Source organism: Balaenoptera borealis (genome assembly GCF_965194805.1).
Source record: "Balaenoptera borealis genome assembly, chromosome: 1".
NCBI classification, from domain to species: Eukaryota; Metazoa; Chordata; class Mammalia; order Artiodactyla; family Balaenopteridae; genus Balaenoptera; species Balaenoptera borealis.
In genome coordinates, this window is record NC_138860.1 from 4604524 (window position 1) to 4624139 (window position 19616).

Sequence of the window (19616 nt, forward strand, 5' to 3'; positions counted from 1 at the left end):
GTGTCAAGGAAACTTAGGATATTTTAAAAAATCAATGAAAAAGATATGAATGCATCAGAATTACTACAAGGAATGACGCCTGCATTGCTGCCACATTGATAATTCTTAAGAGAAGCTTCCATGTTCCTAAAATTTATGGGAAAATACTTGGAAATACTTAAGATGTTGTCTCTACTGCATTAGAGGACTAGAGACAGAGGTGGTGAGATGAAAAAGCAGGAAGTCCATCTTTAGGACGACATGGAAGGTCACAAAGAGAGAGGGTAACACTTGCCTCTTTGATGAATTCTTTCTAGTTATGTCAAACCAGACAATAGTAGGAGAGTTAGAAAGATATTTCAATATTCTTAATGGACAAGGAAGACAGCAGAACAATAATGAGACAATAAAAGTCTCTCAGTAGAAATTTGAACAAAGAAAAATGGGACAGAAGTCTGTACCTCTTCTCTCTACTTAATTGTCTACAGCTACCAGCACTACTGCTCATGGTGGTAAATGGTTTAGAAAGGCTGCTTTCAATCAATATTACCTTCAAATAGAAGGAGCAAAAAGTTCCCTGAAAATTATCTTCTAATTTTTTCCTAAGTAAATATAGTTCAAAACTTACACACCACTTTTTCATTATGCTCACAGGATGACATAACGGCCATTATGGTACATAATTTTCAATTTATTAAAATCCCTAAGTTCAATACTACTTTATTACCAAACTTCTCAGGTATCAAAGAAAACTCAAGGTATACTTTATCAGTGACACTGCTTCTGTAAAAATAATGCTGTATAACACACTTACATATACATACCACACAGACATAAATCTACATGGTTACACACACACAGGTGTACATGCATGATGTGTAGGTATCTATGTACAGAATATTCAATTCTGTATAGTTTTTTCAGATAGCATCACTAATCTGTAACCTTAAGACTTCTGAGTAATTCTGAAGTCATGTATAATATAAGATAGATAGCAATCGTATACAAGAGATTCAGCAGGAAACAGACTGCATTTGGAATCGCTGGCAATTCTCCCTGTGGTCTGGCTTGGGCTGCACACTTTATGCCAGATGCTGAAATGGACAGTGGCTGTATCCTCTAAACCATAAATCAGAGTCAGCAAAGATAGATGGTGCTGCTGGGGAGATTTTACTGCTTCAGGGATCCAAAGGTCAAGAGTGTAAAAGACATTTCTAAGTGATTTTATTTCCAGTACAGCCTCTAAATTTGGATAAGAACAGATACGAATATGTCTGCAAATGCAAAAAAAAAACAACCACACCAAGAAGGCGAACAAGATTTACACGTTATAATATTTGAAGATAATAATTATCTCCAAAACACTTCATGTTTTAGCTAACTTATCAAAGTTTGTGGTAAGCAGAATTCTCAGACATACCTCACCCCTCAAAATCCTCAAGTCCTGGTGCACCATCCCCTCCCCTTGAGTGTGAGCTGGGTGGTGAATGTGATGAACTATCACCCCCATATTAGGTTATCTTATGTGACAGAAAGGATTCTGCAGACATAATTAAGGCTCTAAATCAGCTACTTTTGAGATAATCACCAGGAAGATTATCCTGGGTGAACCTGACCTAATCGGGTAAACCCTTCAAAGAAGTCAGAGAGATTCAAAGCCAGAGAGACTCTCCTGCTGGCCTTAAGGGAGCAAACTGCCACAGCAGAGAGGGCCACGTGGCCTCGAAGACTGCTCCCAGTTGACAACCAGGAAGAAAGCAGGGACTTCCATCATACAGCCGCAAGGAATTGAATTCTCCCAACAATCAGTGAACAAGGAAGAAAGCCCTAAACCTCAGATGAGATCACAGGCCCAGCTGGCACCTTGATTTCAGCTTCTAAGACCTTGAGCAAAGAACCCACAAACCAGTATGTGAACTCACTGACCTCCCCCACAAATTGTGAGATAATAAATTTGTGTTTCTTTAAGCTGCTAAGTTTGTGATAATTAGCAATTAAAAACTAATACAAAGTGCATTTATAAACACAGTAAAAAAATCAGTATAAAAAATTAACATTATGTCTGTATAAAGGAAGAGTCTTAAAGCTCCTACGAAATTTAAAAGAAATACCACACAGGTGGTAACAATGTAGAAAATACACAGTTGACAATCCAAAAACACAGCCTATATCTAAATATATTACAAATAAGAAGAGGTAGCCTAACTCAGGAACAAGACACAGGAGCCACTCTCGCCACCCTTATTCAACACAGCCCTGAAAGAACCTGCCAGAGCAATCAGGCAAGAAAATAAACAAATTAAGGGCATCAGAACCGGGTAGGAAGAAGTAAAATTGCCTCAGCTTGAAGATGACATGATTTTATAAGTAAAAAATCCTAAAGACTCCACCAAAAAACCGTTAGTTCTAAATAATGAATTCAGTAAAGTTTCAGGATAAAAAATTAACATATAAAAATCAGTAATGTTTCTATACAGTAATAGTGAATTATCTGAAAAAGAAATAAACAATTCCATTTACAGTAGCATCAAAAACAATAAGATACTTAGGAATATCTTAACCAAGGAGGTGAACGATCTCAGAAAACTACAAGATGTTGATGAAACAAATTGAAGAAGACACAAATAAATGGAAAGAAATCCCATGTTCATGATCAGAAGAATTAATATTATTAAAGTGTCAATCCTACCAAAAGCCATCTATAGATTCAATGCAATCCCTATTAAGATTCCAATGGCATTTTTCACAGCAGTAGACAATACAATTCTAAAATCTATGTGGAGCCACAAAAGACCCCAAACAGCCAGAGCAATCCTGAGAAAGAAGAATAAAGTGGGAGGCATCACACTTCCTGATTTCAAACTATATTACAAAGTTACAGTAATCACAACAGTATGGTACTGGCATAAAAACAGACACATAGGTCGATGGAAAAGAATTGAGAGCCCAGAAATAAACCCAAGGGTTTACAGTCAACTAATATTTGACAAGGGAGCCAAGAATACTCAATAGGGAGAAGACAGTCTCTTCAATAAATGGTACTGGGAAAATTGGACATCCACACGTAAAAGAATAAAACTAGACCCTTATCTTTCACCACTCACAAAAATTAACTCAAAATGAATTAAAGACTTAAATGTGAGACCTGAAACCATGAAACTCCTAGAAGAAAACATAGGAAAAAGCTCCCTGACAATGATTTTTTGGATATGACACCTAGAACATAAGCAACAAAATGAAAAATAAACAAGTATGATGACATCAAACTAAAGAGCTTCTGCACAGCAAAAGAAACAAAAAGTGAAAAGACAACCTACAGAATGGGAAAAAATATTTGCAAACGATATATCTGATGAGGGGCTAATATCCAAAATATATAAAGAACTCACACAACTCCATAGCAAAAAAACCCCAAATAATCCAATTAACAAACAGGCAAAAGACCTGAGTAGACATTTTTCCAAAGAAGATATATGAATGGCCAACAGGTACATGAAAAGATGCTCAACATCACTAGTCATTACGGAAATGCAAATCAAAACCACAATGGGATACCACTTCATGCCTGTTAGAATGGCCATCAAAAAAAGACAAGAGATAACAAACACTGGCCAGGATGTGGAGAAAGGGGAACCCTTGTGCACTGTTGATGGGATTGTAAACTGGTGTAGCCGCCGTGGAGGAGCCTCAAAAAAGTAAAACTAAAAATAAAAAACTAAAAATAAAACCATGTGATCCAGCAATTCCACTTCTGGAAATATATCCAGAGGAAATGAAAACAAACTCGATATCTGCACACCTATGTTTCTGCAGCATTATTTGCAGTAGCCAAGACATGGTAACAACCTAAGCGTGCATCAATCAGTGCATGGATAAAGAAGCTGTGGTACATATACAATGGAGTATTATTCAGTCATAAAAAATGAGGACATCCTGCCATTTGCAAAAACATGGATGGACCTTGAGGGCATTGTGCTAAGTGAAAGATAAATACTGCATGATGTCGCTTACATATGGAATCTAAATAAAAAACACACAAACACACACACAGTCTCATAGAAAAAAGAGATCAGATTTGTGGTTGCCAGAAGTGCAGGGGAGGGGGGAGGGGGAACTGGAGGAAGATGAGCAAAAGGTACAAACTTCCAGCTATAAGATACATGAGTACTGGTGATGCAATGTACAGCATGATGGCTACAGTCAACACTGCTGTCTGATACACAGGGAAGTTGTTAAGAGAATAAAATCCTAAGCGTTCCCATCACAAAGAAAAAAACCATTTTTTTTGCATTTTCTTTTTATTGTACCTATACGAGCTAATGGATACTCACTAAACTTACTGTGATATTCATTTTCACAATATATTACATGTAAGTCAAACCATTATGCTGTACACCTTAAACTTATACAGTGATGCATCTCAATTATATCACAATAAAATTGGAGGGGAAAAAAGAGATAGCCTTAACTAATTATTTGAAATTGTGTCAAACTCTTGGCACAAAACAGAGTTCAATTTAAATTATTTGTATTTCATCTTTCACTAAAAAAAAATCTGTAAGAATAATATTCACTTCCTTCTTAGCCAGTGTGGTGAGGTATGACAATTTTTTGGCAGATAACAAACTTCTGAGTTTCCCTTCATGAGACTTTTTATGTTGGGTTATATCTTGTTTTACTGATATTTTAGTCAAGTATAGCTTCAAAAAATATAATGTTAAATATATGCACTTATATTTTCTTCTATCTGTCTCAAACTGACTTTCTAATAGGCAATTATAAATATAGGAACTTATAAATAGTTCAAAGAATAAACTATATTTTGGAAAAATAGGCTATGAAAATTTTAAATATATTTTAGCAATATTTCTACTGACAAAGTGTAATAAACAAAGCTCTAGTTCATATATTTCTGAGATTAGTCTCTTATCTCCTCTATACTAAGTCTCCATCACCAAATATGTTTCTTAGCAACAGAAAAGTGAAATAAATAGTATTAATAAGGCATACTACAAAATGGAACATGTATTGGGTCCAATTTAGGATACAATAAAGAAAATGTATAGCATATATACATCACAACTTGATAAACTATAATCCAACTGTTACTTTGTAAGAGTCTTTTCCTTTAAAATTCTGATTACTGATGATAAAGAAATATATGATGAAAAATTCTGGATCTCCTTTTATCTTAAAACTCATCTGGGAAGTATTTCATCTGACCACAGCCTCAGGTATTCCTCTGTCACTAATTAGAGAAATACTGAATATTTCCACTATAAATTGCTTAATTATATTTGTCAGCCTGCTCTAAACCAATTAATTATTTACTTGTAAAAATCTTTGATGCAGTGCTATCCAGAGGTTCATTTCTGGAATACAGACCAGGAGCTATATTTCCTCTTCTACCCCAATTAAGCTGAAGAGTTGAGACAGTGAAATATATTGTTGTGATGAACAATGATTTACAATTTTACTCACCATAAAGAAATGAATCACGTTTCTTACAATTCAAGTATCTACTGCTGTCCTTTATAAAGCACTAAGTCACTGTCATGTTCCTTCATAAAGAAGTTCCTATGATTTTTTCCATGATGTGGTCTCTTGTATAAAGACTGGCTTATAACACAAATCAAAGTGGTTAGAAAACAATTTTAGAATTTCTTAGGGCCAAAAAAGCCCCCTTCCTGTATCAGAACGCTGTCTCCTCTCATGCCACATACCACTCGATATCTTAGCACCTCCTCGTGGGACCAGAGTATGAAACAGTAGGAGACATGTGCCTGTCATACCACCACCCATGTTTACTGATGGACCCCTGGAACAGAGGAGTGGAACAGAGGTGAGACAATCAACTGTTATACGTACACTCTCCACACACTTACTGAGTTTCTACTATCAGCCCGGTACTCCCTGGAAAATGAAGGCAGGCTGGTGAGCGAAGCAGACACAGTCCCTGTACGCAGCAGGGCTTTAGGTCAAATGGGAAATCCAGACATCAGGAAAACAATCCCACCAATAAAGGCATGAATGTGTTACGAAGCACTGAGAGAAGAGTATGCCGGGACTCTTAAGAGCATAGAGTCGTCTACAGGTCAAAGAAAACCATCCCTGAGAAAGTGATGTCTGAGCAGAGAGCTGCAGGACAGACAGACATAAGCCCGGCCAGCCTGGGGGGCACAGCACCTGGGGCAGCGGGAGCTGATGCTCGACTGCCCTGAAGGAGAACTGAGAGGCCGCTTCTGGGGCCCGGGAGGGGAGGCGGGCAGATTCTACAGCAAGGGCTTGCTGAGCACCTACTGTGTGCAGGGCTCTGTCCTCAGCACGAGGGGTGTGTGAGGACACGACGCAGAGGACGGTTCCTCTCTCCGAGAGCCTATGTTCTGGATCACACGTGGTTCTGTACGTCTCGTCAAACATCTTTATCTTTACCTCAATGGGAAACTCTAGGAAGGTTTGAAAGCAGAGGTTTTTCTTTCTTTGTTTTGCTCTCCTTACTCACTTCTCTTAAAGACTGATGGAGAAATATAATAGATTTGAGGGATGGATCCTGGATGCTGGGAGATTAGTTAAAAAGCTCCCACGTTCCAGGTGAGAGGTGACAGTCCTTCACTCAGCAGGGAGAGAAACGGCAACGGAGCTGGGTGGAGAAAACTGAGAGACACTGAGAAGGAAAGTAAACAGAACTCGGTGACAGACTGAAAAGGGGAGGTAAGAGAGAAAGAATGTCCGAGAAGACTGCTGGGGTCCAGCGTGTGGGTCCAGCGTGCACCCTGGACAGCCCGGGGCCAGCCTCCATGAGGGAAACCACGGGTCCCCGTGTAGACGTGGGGAACCGCGTGTGCTCAGGATTCAGACAGAGCTCCACACTACAGATAAGCAACTGGATCAACACGAGCCTAGAGAGTAACTGATCCACTGGCACGAACAAGATCAACTGGGAAGGGAGCGAAAAGCAAAAAGCAAAAATAAGCCAGGACTGAAACTTTTAAAACTCCGTCATTCAAGACTAGGAAGAACAGAATGACTCAGTCAAGAAGAATCAGTCTCCAGAGAGGCAGGAAGAAAACCAAGGCACTTTGGGACTCAACAGGCCATAGGGGGAGTCTTAAGAAGGAGGGTGGGAAAAGCAGAGGCAAAGGCGGCTGAGGGTCAAGCAGAGCGAGGCGCGGACCCGGCCACTGGACTGAATGACACACGTCACTGTGTCACACCCTGTGGTGTGCTCGAAGCCGGGCCAGGAGTGAGCGTCTGACTGCGGAGACAGAGAGAGCTCGGGCAGCGGGAAGGGAAAGCCAGGCGGGGACGGGGGCGGCAGGACGGGACCCAGCGGGGGCTCCCCACGTCGTCCCGTTTACAGCAGCAGCACCCTCCTCTGACCCCGACTTCCTTCTTCTCCGCTGTGCTGACCGACGTCTGACATACTGCATTTCCACTCGCCTATCACTCTGTCTTCCCCACTAGACATACGGTTCTCGGATGAATCAGTGAATGCGTGAAGGCAGGACGTGTGTGAACGCACGTGTGTGCGTGTGAATGTGTTTAAGATAACAGTGACCTGAGCATGTTCGAGTGGTGTTAGAAGGACCCAGCAGACGCCTCCAGGATGGGGAACAGATAACTAAGGGTTCTGAGAATCGGGGTAGAGAAAGAACAAAGAACCCAGGTGGCGACACACACAACCCCTTCTGTCCGACAAGGAATACGGAGACAGGAGAGAAGGAGGAGAGAGGAGTGAAGGGCCAGGCTGGCCCAGCAGGTTCGGCCACGGGAAGGTGAAGGCATCCTGACTGATGACGTCCATTCACTGTGAAAGAAGGCGGGCTGCCATCTGTGAAGTGTGGTGAGAGGAGAGGGGAGAAGGGGTAACCGGAGTATTTAAACAGAATAAAGAACGTTCCAGTACCTATCAAGTAGATAGCACACATTCAGATAGGCACATGTAATTATAATACTTAAGTGTGTGCACACATCTGTACCTATGCCTACAAAAATAAAATACCTATATATTATTTAGCCCTCATAATAAGACTATAAGGCAGGTATTATTAACCCAATTTCGTACCCAAGGAAACTGCAGCTCAGTCATTAAGATTCAGTAGTTAAATCAAGGCCACAGCAGCACTGCTTAGAGTCCTCTATCACCCTCAGAAGCTCCCAGTCTGTCTAGATTTGGCTGTCTTGTTACAAACTACCATTCTACCCCATCCTACTCCTTTACAAAACTTATTACAACTCCAGTTACACAGCTTTCTATGAGTGTCAGTTAAATGCCTCTCTCCTAGACAAGTTCCAAGAAGCCATAAACCAGGCGTACAGCACACAGTCAATGTCAGTAAATAAACAAATTAAAGAGTGTTATTTTCTTTAAGGCTACAAATTGGTATAACTATTTGAGAGAACAATTGGTAGTATCTGTTATGATTTAAAATGCATATACCTTATTGGGCAGCAATATTATTTATAGAAATCTGTGTAACTGTCTATTAAATACAGTGTGTATGGTACTGTTGTATTGAAATACACAAGGTTTTGTATTGGAGCTTTCTCTGTAAGAATTAAACGATGGAAACAGTCCAACTGTCTATAATAAAGCAATAATTAAATACACTGTGATGCATCTGAGAAAGAATACATAATCAGTATATATTTTTGTATGTGTGTGTATGTGTGTAAAGATACAAAATAAAGTTGGAAAGGTTTTATGCACATAAAAGTCAGTGGTTTATCTGGGAGATGGAAATGCAGGGAGGAAAGTTAAGGCTTTCACCATTTGAGAAAATTAATCAGAGATATTTTATATTTAAAAAAATAATAAACACTATGCTTACTAAGTCAAATGGAGAGAAAAGCCACAACTATGTGTTCTATTGAAATGCGTCAATCCATAATCAGAGTAATTCTGTTTGATGAAGGTCCAGGAGAGATCTCACAGGTCAGATCCTCCCAAGTTATTAAATTACTCCCTCCCAATACAATTAGGTATTCGGTCAGGTCTAAAATATCATACTGCAAAAGGCATACATGACTATAATCAGGATATGAAGACATTCTACTCATGTGAGTCTGCTTAGTCAAACTTTCTATTCTGAACACTAGTCAAACTTTCTGTTATGGTCATTATGCTGAGATTACTGTAAGACCTACAGACTTGATAGTATTACTTTCAACCTTTAGAAGTGCAGCTCCAAGAGGATCTAGAAAACCAGACCCAAGAATGTCTTGTATCTTGACTAGGCAAACTGATAGTGGCTCTAACAAAGGACAGCATCATTAAAGGCTTACACAGTAAAGCCTGTGGGTGAGGAAGGAGGAATGATAGTACTAATCCTGTCAAGAAAAACCACTTCAGTATTCTACCAAAGTACACTATGCTGCTCTAAAAGCTTATAACTTACTAGGAATCAGTTGATATATTTTATTTTTTTAAAAAGTTCCCTAAATAGTCTTTTACATGATAGATACTTTCAAATTTTAATCAGCAGCCCCTGACTAAGGGTATAGCTATCCATTCTATAATGGTAAGTTACTACTCGTTACCAGAGTTCTGTTCTTCTTAATCTATCTTACTAGATCCACAGGGTCAGCTGATTAAAAATTTCCTTGATAATGTCAAGTGATGGCAAGTCTGTTTGAATATGGAGCTGAGTTCATCGCCACAATAAATATAAGATCACACTGACAAATTTTTCCTTCCTCACGGGCCGAAGAAATCTGAATCTGCTGAAGATGGAGATAACAGGGCTTCTGTAAGGCACTCTGGTTTTGAGTTAGTTTTCTCAAGTGTGAAAGGACAGGAGTACTCTTCCAAGGTAAATGTCATAGGCCCAGGCATGCCTTGGCATTAGGCCAGGAACAGCAACCTTTATGTCTGAAGTAGGAGCAGCAAAGGAAGAAAACCAGATTGAACAAGAGCAAAAACTCTAAGACAATCAAGCCCCTAAATCATCAATCTCTCAATCTAGGGCAAGACTTTGGAACTGAAATTGTCTGTTTCTTTTATCTGCTTCAGCAGGCATTTGCCCAATAGGGATTTGCCCTCCTTCCTTCACACTATAAGTAATTAAGTTAACTCTTGTACCGAAAGGTTCAAGCAAAGAATTTCATGTTAGTTGTCTCTCTTGTAAGGATTATTTACATGAGCTTTTATGTGTCTCATCTTGATAGAGAGCTGTTTTGTAAGATTTTCCATTTGTGTATTTGCATTTCTTTTTAAAATTAAGACTTTTTTTATTGTTAATTAATTTGCAGACATTTTGTTGGTGGTTAGCGATCTGTGGTAGCGGTGGGAAGTCCCTACAACAGAAAGTCAGATAACTGATGGGAAGTGTGTCATCCTACCACGGGACTTTAAACAGCGTCAGCTTGATAGCATTCTGTGATAGTAGGAATGTTATCCTCCTTTTATGTAGCGTTTCTATAATTTAGAAAGCAATCTCAAAACGGTCTCCATCTTACAAACGAGGAAACTGACCCTAAGAGAAGTTAAGTAATGAGAGTTTAAATGGCTGGCACCGAACTCACACTGGAGAGCAGGGTTCTCAGCTACTGCTAGTAAATCCACAAACGCCTTGATGAGAACATCTGCAAAAGGGCTTGGAATGGAATGCAGACTGTGTATGCATCAGCATTTTCCGGGGGACAAGGTCAAGGGTTTTCATCTGATTTTTCAAAGGAGTTTTGTGATACAAAAATTCTTGAGGGCCACTAAAGAAAAACACACGGGTTTTTACATCAGACAAACTTAATTTCAAATACAGTTCTTCTATTTATTAGTAATGATACTTATCTTCTCTAAGTGTCAAAATTACCTCTGAGAATTCTTCTGACGAGTAAACGAGATAATGCATACAAAGCACCTGACACTGTTTTTAAAAACCCCTTACAAGAACTCCATGTAGCAGAGATTACTGGTTGTGCTCAGGTATCTGTTAAGAGACTGAATATACAAATAGACGATGGCCAGACCACATGTAAAAACAGAACTCTGAACCACAATCCCCAGCAACCTGACCAGGAAACCAACCTTTCATCTTTAACGAACAGCCCGGGAAGCCAGCCTGCTCCATCAGACTCGGAGGAGGTCAGACTGCTCTCTCTAGTGACAATCCAGCAAGCTAAACAATAACTTCTGTAACGGTTAGCCCCAAATGGCCAGGACTTAATAACTGACAGCGTCCCCAATTTTCATCCTTGCTTCCAACTTAGGACCAAGCAGAGAAAGCCAAATACGCAGCCTCACCAGTCACCTAAGATGCCCGACTTGGAGTAAGCTCACCAACAGCTTCTGTGTGCCAGTGGCCTCCCATCAGGGCACACCCGAAGCCTCCTCTTTTATCCACTATAAAGAGTCCCTCCTCCTCTACCTGCCCGAGAATCTCTGCCAACACGCTGGTGACAGTGGTTGACTCCGTTGCTGGAACAGGCTCAGAATGAACAGCTCTTGCTTTTCTCATTTCGTTGGTCTTTGCTGATTTCCACACTGTTCAATTCAGCTTCCAGAGTAAGAGAAGTTTAGCTCACACATGGACAGCCAAATGAAGACTACACATGCCAGCCTCCCCTGCACCTACACACGTTCATGAGATGAAATTCTGGCCAATGGGATGAAGGGGAAAACAGTGTGTGGCAGCATCCAGTGACGTGCCTTAGACACAGCCAGCCAGTGCCCTTTCTCCCGTCATGGCTACGACTTGATCAGCTGTAAACAGGCTTGGTCTCTGAGAATTTGAGATCAGAACTGCCATATTAGCCCCAGAATTTTACGCAACAGAGAAATATACATAATAACACTAATGATACAGCAATAGCTTCCATTTACATAGCCTTCCTATACGCGGGACATTCTTCTAAGTTCTTAGTATATATCAATTAATTAATCATTTAAAACGACCCTATGAAGTAGGTTCTAGCATTATTTTGTTTTGGAAAAAATATGGTACACAGAAGTTAAGTAAGTCCCTGGTGGTCCAGTGGTAAAGAATCCGCGTTGCAATGCAGGGGACACGGGTTTGATCTCTGGTCGGGGAACTAAGACCCCACATGTCACGGGGCAACTAAGCCCGCGTGCCACAACTACTGAGCTCACGTGCCTCAACTAGAGCCCGCACGCCGCAAACTACAGAGCCCACGCGCCCTGCAGCCTGTGCGCCACAACTAGAGAGAAAACCTGCACAGCACAAGTTGGGAGAAGCCCGCGCACCACAACGAAGAGCCCACGCGCCGCAATGAAAGATCCCGCATGCCACAACTAAGACCCGACGCAGCCAAAAACATAAATTAAAAAAAAAGAAGAAGTTAAGCCCAAGGATAAGCCGTTTTTAGGCTACTGTTATTTGGCAGTTTCTATAACTTGTAGCTGAACTTAAACCCAATTAATATGCCCATAGAAAAGAAATAACTTTTAAGTGGTCATATCAGGGTTTGATGTGCAAGTTTGAATCTAAGGCCCACATTCTTCTTTGAGCAACCCTCCCAGGAGCGGGGACAGCCCAGGTCAGGCTGCTCTACAATCTCCCACTGGCCCCTCTGTTTGATGTCCAGAGATGCAGGATTCAGGGTGCTCTGGCTGGAGAAATCAAGCTGCAAAACTATAACTTCAGCTTACAGAAGACAAGCCCTCGGTCTATTTCCAGGTTGGTCTTGGAGTGTTCACACATCCAGTGTGACTTCACCAGGTATCCAGCTTCATAATCATAATCATCACTACTGCCTACCACTTATTACAGGGCTAACGTATGTTAAGCACCGCGTTGAGGTCTTTAAAGTAGCTAACATGCCTATATTTTTAACCTACAACTCTATTAGAAAAAATAAATCTTCAGTTTAAAAAAAAAAAAAAACCTTACCTTTATCATTCTGGATAGATCACCAGCATCTGCTAATTCCAAAACTATGTTTAGTTCATTATCTTCAATGAATGATGCATAATATTTAATTACATTAGGATGGTTGAGTTGCTGAGGAAAAAAAAAAAAAAAACAGGCATCAAAAAGTTTTCTTACTATAAATTCCCAAGAGTCACAGTTTCGTAACTTAAGAATAAAGTTAGTTACTGCATTTCATTTTTAAGTTACAGAAATCTTAACATGACTATATTTTTCTTTAATCTAGTGAATTTTGAAATAAGTATTGTACTTAGTGAAAGTAAAACTAGACATCATTTTTATTTTAATATTTTTATTAGAAATAATAGAGTAAATTATACACTTAAAATTTTAAAAAGTATTGCTATGTTAAACAAATATATAAATACATGCATATAAATGAATGACTAAATTAAATCGCCAACTGTTAAAAATTATATCCTTCAAAATGATAACTGTCATTTAAGGCCACTCAGTGTTAAGTAAAGTATTCCTTTTTACTACTATTTTGAAGTTAAGGGTGATCCTAGTATAACTCCAGCCAGTGGTAAAAATCTGGCATCTACTATATTGTATCTAAATATCACTTTTACATCAAATAATATAAATATTCTGAACTTATCTATGGGGTTGATTATTAAATTATGTTAAAAAAATTTCACCTTGTAGGAATATATTCATCAGTCTATACACAGTTACAGTCTTTTTGTACAATCTTTTCATTCAATCTTTAAGCAAGGTAACATAAGACAAATCATTTCTCAAAGAAACTTATTCAGGAATGATCCCAAAGAGTATACACAGGATTTTCTACCCTTCTTTCTACTTATAGGTTTTCCTCCCACATTTTCTATGATGATATATTATTTCTCTAACAAAGGTTTACTAAAGCAGTCACTTCACGTCCCAGGAAATAACTACAACAAATAGAACAGTGGAAAGCATGGTTGATTTTGATCTTACTCATATCTTTTTGAATAGATCTGATTCACTTCAGGCACACACAAAACTGGATGTTTTGAGTTGATCTTTGGATACCAAGTTTTATCCAAAAGTTAAAAATATAACATAAACCACTGAATTCCTCAAAAGAAATTTCACCATAATAAATGCAGTGTGAAGGGAACTGAAATGTCAGTCCTATTCTTTGAGTGGATGAGAAACTGAAAAGCTAATTCTGACATACTCTTTACACCACCCTTTCTACATCTGCAAAAAGATATGGAAATATTGTTTTTAAAACGTGAGCCATTTGGATCAGTCCACATTCTCAATATACCATACCTTGAGATAATGCTAATATGCATTTACATTACTTAACATTTAGAATATGTCTAATTGGGATCATCAAGAAAAAATTTCTTCAATGTTTTATGTCTATTTTATTTATTTTCTAGTTTGAAATGGGGGAAAAAAGCTAATCCTACCATATGTTCTAATTAAATTATTGTACAGTAAATCCAAAAGGTAACTGCATTCTTCAATATATTGATTTCAAATTTATATGTTATTTGAAATCAGTGTAGCATAAGCTATATCTCAAAAATCTTTTTGTTTGTAAGTGTGATATTTTAATAAATCACTTTTATCAACCTACTCAGTTATGTTCAAAACAGTCAACAGTTCGTTTGTTATTTACCTTAAGGAGATCTATTTCTTTGATACAATCAGCACGTGCTTTGGCATCCATTAAATCAAATATCTAAAAATAAAATCCAGAATTACTTAATAAAATAGTAATCTATGGTTCAAGTTACCATGTAAGTCCACTGTAATACTTTGCACATAATTACACACACACTAAGAAGTGTTCTTTCCAATTAGCTTTTAGGAGCCGTGGAGATCTACAGGTATTTTATCCCATGTGACTAGAGGTTACATTTTCCCTCCAGAGGCAGTCAGTATTAAAAATGGGAAAAGAGAACAGCTAGATATTTCAAGTCTTAAGTTCAAATGGAACAGCACGGAAGTTGTGAGATTGTGATATACTAATATAATAACAGTTAAAACACTGAACAATATGTGCTAAATATATTGCATGAACCACCTCGTTTAATTCTCATTTAATCTGCATGAGGACAATAATGTTAGTATTCCCACTTTACAGATGAAGGAAAGTAGGTTTAGAAAGCTTAAGAAATTGACAGAAGTTCACACAGGTAATTAATGGAGCAGCCAGAATTCATTCTCCGAGTTATCCAACTATAACCCAAGCTCTGAACCATTAATCTATATGATCAAATCAGATCTAAAAGGTCTAATGCATGCATTCTTGACAGGGCTGATACCCTTGCCAATTTTCCAAGGAGGTGAAAATTGGTTCTTCAGAGAGGGGGTGACAAAGTGTTACTCTTTTTAAGCACAGATATACATATGATACCTAAACAGATACACTGTATCTACGGAATTAAAATTTCATGGTGGGGGGCATAATTGGGAAAAAATGTCTAAAAAGGTGAGGTGGTGATAATAAAGAAAAGGTTGAGAAACGTTGATCTAATGTAAAAAACATAAAAATAAATAATACAATCAAAGGGCTCTTTAGTATATCTCTGAAAACAAAGAAATCACTCAATGTTCCAAGCATATGGAAAATTAACAGTAAATAAATATCTTAATAAGTCAATACTCCAAGCATAAATGAGGATAACACGTTCAACGTTCTTGCTTTTCCATGATTCACAAAACTGTGTTGAATGCCAACCTATTATTATGTTTTATTATAGCTACAAATAAGGGAACCAGCTTGCAGTCCTCAGGATGCACACTGTCAGGTGCAGACAGCAGATGGGAGCACAGAACATGTCACTCAACCCAGCAAGTGCTGCTGCACAAAGTGACGTGAGGACCTCAAGGGGCGGGGTGTGGCAGCCCGGGCTTCCAATGCTTGATTCATATATGCAGGAAAGTGTAATACACCTCAGAAAGATTTCTTACAGAAATAAGTAAAATGACAAGTTCATTACTTAAAGGAGTAAACTTTACATTTAGCAATTTCACATAGGAAAGCCACTCACCCAAAATGCCAAAAGGTGCCAGAAAAATGATGTTGTCACTAAATAACAAATCTAACAACTATAACAAATATTAATGTAAACAGAAAATTTTGAACTTGATGTTAGTTACTGATATGAAACACACACACACACACACACACACACACACACTACTTATCTATGATGCCATTCTCGGGAACTACCACTCACAGGGGACTTGATACAACTTGAAGAAATGTGGGGAAGTACAAAATTTTGAATGTCTTAGACCTTGAAGAAATTCCTGAAAACTTTTTTTTTAAGGAAACAGAGAAAGGATCATTCTGGTACCAGTGATTAAAATGAAAAAAAAAAAAATCACAAACTTGGAGACATGTATAAATCTAATCTCCCAGTAATCAATGTCTCTATGATGGAAAAATATTAAAACACGAAAGACTGAGCAAGATGAGAATGTGCATGAGAGCTCTAGGAAACCCTAACTAGACACAAGATACAAAGACAGAACTGTGCCACGTTGAAATCATGAATCTTTAATTCAACTTATAATTAAACTAATTCAGAATTACAAATTAACTTTTATCTTGAACTGAATTCTCAATACCAAAAGTCACTTCTCAAACACTGAGGAATGAAGCATTGCTGGCGCATTTAAGGCAAAACTAAATTCCGAACCAAATACTTTTAATTGGAAATTCAGAAGTATCTTATCTTGCTTTTTCTCCTAGCCAGCATGTCAAGACAAAAATAGAAACTGAATCTTCAGATTAAATCATTCGCAGACATAGATTCACAGCTGTCTGATTCCGTGAGCAAGAAAAGGCAATAAACACAGAAAAAAAAATCTGGATTTTCATAAACTATTTACAAGCTTGTCTTCAGAAGGCAACTTTCCAGCTCTACCAAAGTTTCTTTGAGTTTTTAAACTAATATTTGATAAGAGCAAAGTTATTAGCAGTGTTTAGGCAAGTGATTGGCTGATACATTCTTGGTATTCTCCAAATCATTTAAAAAGTTTTCTTTTGTCATCTTTAAATTTTGCCAAAATTACTCACGACTAATGAAACTGAAAAGGTTAACACTACGTATCTTTGGAGGGAAAAGGCCTTCAAGTGACTTAAACACAAATGTCCTTAAAAGGGCATCTGTAAATCTGTTAGGAGAAAAAAACACTTAAAATGTAGCGAAGGAAGTACTTCAAAACATATACTAAGAGTTTGACAAACCTGTTACATCTTACTTTAAATAAATCTTACATAAATGGAAATCTCAACCAAACATCTGGGCCTCCCCAGCCTCACAGAGCCTGCATAAATGAACTGAGCAGCTTGTCCTATACTGAGGCCTGTTTCCCACGTGCCCTCCGTCCTTCTTCTGGTCTCACCCCTGGACTGTGCCTCTGTCTTTCCCGGCGCTCCTGCCCCTTGCAACCCGGGTGCCACAATGACTTCTGGCTCCCGCACTTGCTGTGTGGTGGGCACAGACCTTCTTATTTGAAGGATGGAAGATGGGTGAGGGAGTTAGAAAATCCATGGCAGAAGGGCTGAGTGGCCTCTCTAGATGTAAATTACAATCATGGAACAAGATAATCTCCTAATAATAATGAAAGTCTCTACCACCAGCCCTTCCCTGACTCAATACACAGGCCCCCTAAGGGGTGGAGAGGGGGGCGGAAGTTAAGCCAGGTGAGTGCACGAAGAGCTATGCACTGGAGCCAGGAACCGAGCTCCTCTGACACCCAGGCCTGTAATCCCGCGGCCGTCAGCCTTCCTCTCTTCATGCACCAACGTGTCTGAACTTCAAGTCAAAAGACAGGCCTCAGTTTCTTCCTCGTGGATTCCTTAAGGCCCTGGCAAATGATGGCATGGAACTAGATACCTGTCTGTGTCCTTAATTTTTCCATGATTATTAAAAAAAAAAAAAAACCCTTTGTTTCCAAGGGGATGCCTTTTAACTCAACAGGCTAGTATACAGTGATCTAACTCCTAGGGCATCAATCAGCCCTGTTTGCTTAAAATTAAAAAGCTTCTAATATGTACCACAGGAAATTCATCCTTTGTTCAGACTTCCTGAGAGCCTGAAGCTCAGCAAAGCTTAGCCAGGGCTTCCAGAGGTTCAGCAGCCACCCTACAGGGGTCAGGGAGAAGGTGGTGCAGGAGAAGCAAACAATCCAAAATCATGCCGGTGAGAAATATCCTGAAAGGAGTGGGAAAAAGAGATGCCACTGAAGGAAATAAGAAAAGGGATATCCAGAAAGACAGGAGAACCAAGCCAGTGTAGTTTGAAGAAGCTGTGGGTGTTGAAGCAACAGTTACTACGGAGACGTCAGTAAGAAAGGCAAGTGATGACACTGCAGGAGAGGAGAGGCGGATGCGGGAGGAACGGGCAGCAGCTGAAAAAGTCTCCCGGAAGACAGAAGAGAAAGATCTTGTCCAGATCGCAGGTAAGGAAGGGAAGATGAATTAGGATGGCTGTGCAATCGTGAAAGCACAGCAGATGGCAGAGGTTGTCACTGTCACACAGGAGATGCCCTTTTCCACTAAGCATGAAGGCATACGGGCCTGGCTGAGGCTTCAGAGTAGGTGGTAGTTTTTAACTTCCACCACTGACAACACTGTAATCGTATGTATCTGCTGGTTTGTGTTCTTCTCATTACCGTGGTTAAAATATATCCAAGTAGGGAGTACAAGAGAGTGCATTTCCAAAGAAAAGTAAGCGAAACTCCGAGAAATAACCTGAACCCTTCTGTGCTGGGGGGGTGGAACAGTGGCTACGTGTGAACAGGGAAATGAAGAAATACCCACTGAAGAGAAACCCTGCCCGGGGGGTTAGCAAGACGGGAGCAAGATGGGGGAGATTGTAAAGTGGAGACATCCGCATTGCTCAAATAGCTGACAAAGGTCCAAGAAACTGACGCAAACAACTGAAATCAGACCTTAAATAAGAGGCCTAGAGAATATGGAATAGAGGGCCGTGGTCAGGATGAGGTCAAAGAACAAGCTTTGGTGGAAAGACAGAATGGGAGAGAAATGAGACGGGGAGATGAAGAGGGGATGTGGAGAGTTAAGACAGGACAAGCAGAGCGCAGGGTGGGCTGTGACAGTGCTGCGAGCTGACCGGGTGCCGGGGGGTGGGCGTGCCGAGCAACCGGGACACCTGGTCTCGGTGGAGTCAGCGTGGTGCCAGGGAAGGGACAGAGGAAAATGAGAGCAAGGGGCTGAAAACATATTTAAGAAAAAAAGAGGGCTTCCCTGGTGGCGCAGTGGTTGAGAATCTGCCTGCCAATGCAGGGGACACGGGTTCGAGCCCTGGTCTGGGAAGATCCCACATGCCGCGGAGCAACTGGGCCTGTGAGCCACGATTACTGAGCCTGTGCGTCTGGAGCCTGTGCTCCGCAACAAGAGAGGCCGCGATAGTGAGAGGCCCGCGCACCGCGATGAAGAGTGGCCCCCGCTTGCCGCAACTAGAGAAAGCCCTCGCACAGAGGCGAAGACCCAACACAGCCATACATACATACATACATACATACATACATACATACATACATACATACATAAATAAAGAAAAAAGAAAAAAAGAAAAAGAAAAGGGGGGTGTTGCAGACTGGCAGACAAGGGGCAAGATGGAACAAATATTGAACTGGAAGGGCTTCAAGGACGGAAGAGAATGACGATGGCTGGGCACAGACTAAGGGGAAGAAAGCCTAGTGAAGATGACGTCCCCGCATCCCAAGTCAAGGAAAGAGAAGCAGCTCACACTGAGAGGATGGGGAGGA

The 19616-nt window shown here is 39.8% G+C and overlaps 1 protein-coding gene across 13 annotated transcripts in view; it reads right to left on the reverse strand.

Annotated features, from left to right (window-relative positions):
• NEK7 (NIMA related kinase 7) overlaps positions 1 to 19616 on the reverse strand; it is a 158974-nt gene that overhangs the window by 63508 nt on the left and 75850 nt on the right. For all 13 annotated transcript variants that reach the window (XR_014245558.1, XM_082395340.1, XM_082395339.1 and 10 more), the window contains 2 exons: positions 14485 to 14547; positions 12828 to 12938 (listed from right to left, as the gene is read on the reverse strand). Coding sequence is in view for 12 of the 13 variants with exons in the window: in XM_082395340.1 (XP_082251466.1) it covers positions 12828 to 12938; positions 14485 to 14547 (174 nt within the window). In the remaining variant the exon portion in view is untranslated. The remainder of the gene's footprint in view (positions 1 to 12827; positions 12939 to 14484; positions 14548 to 19616) is intronic.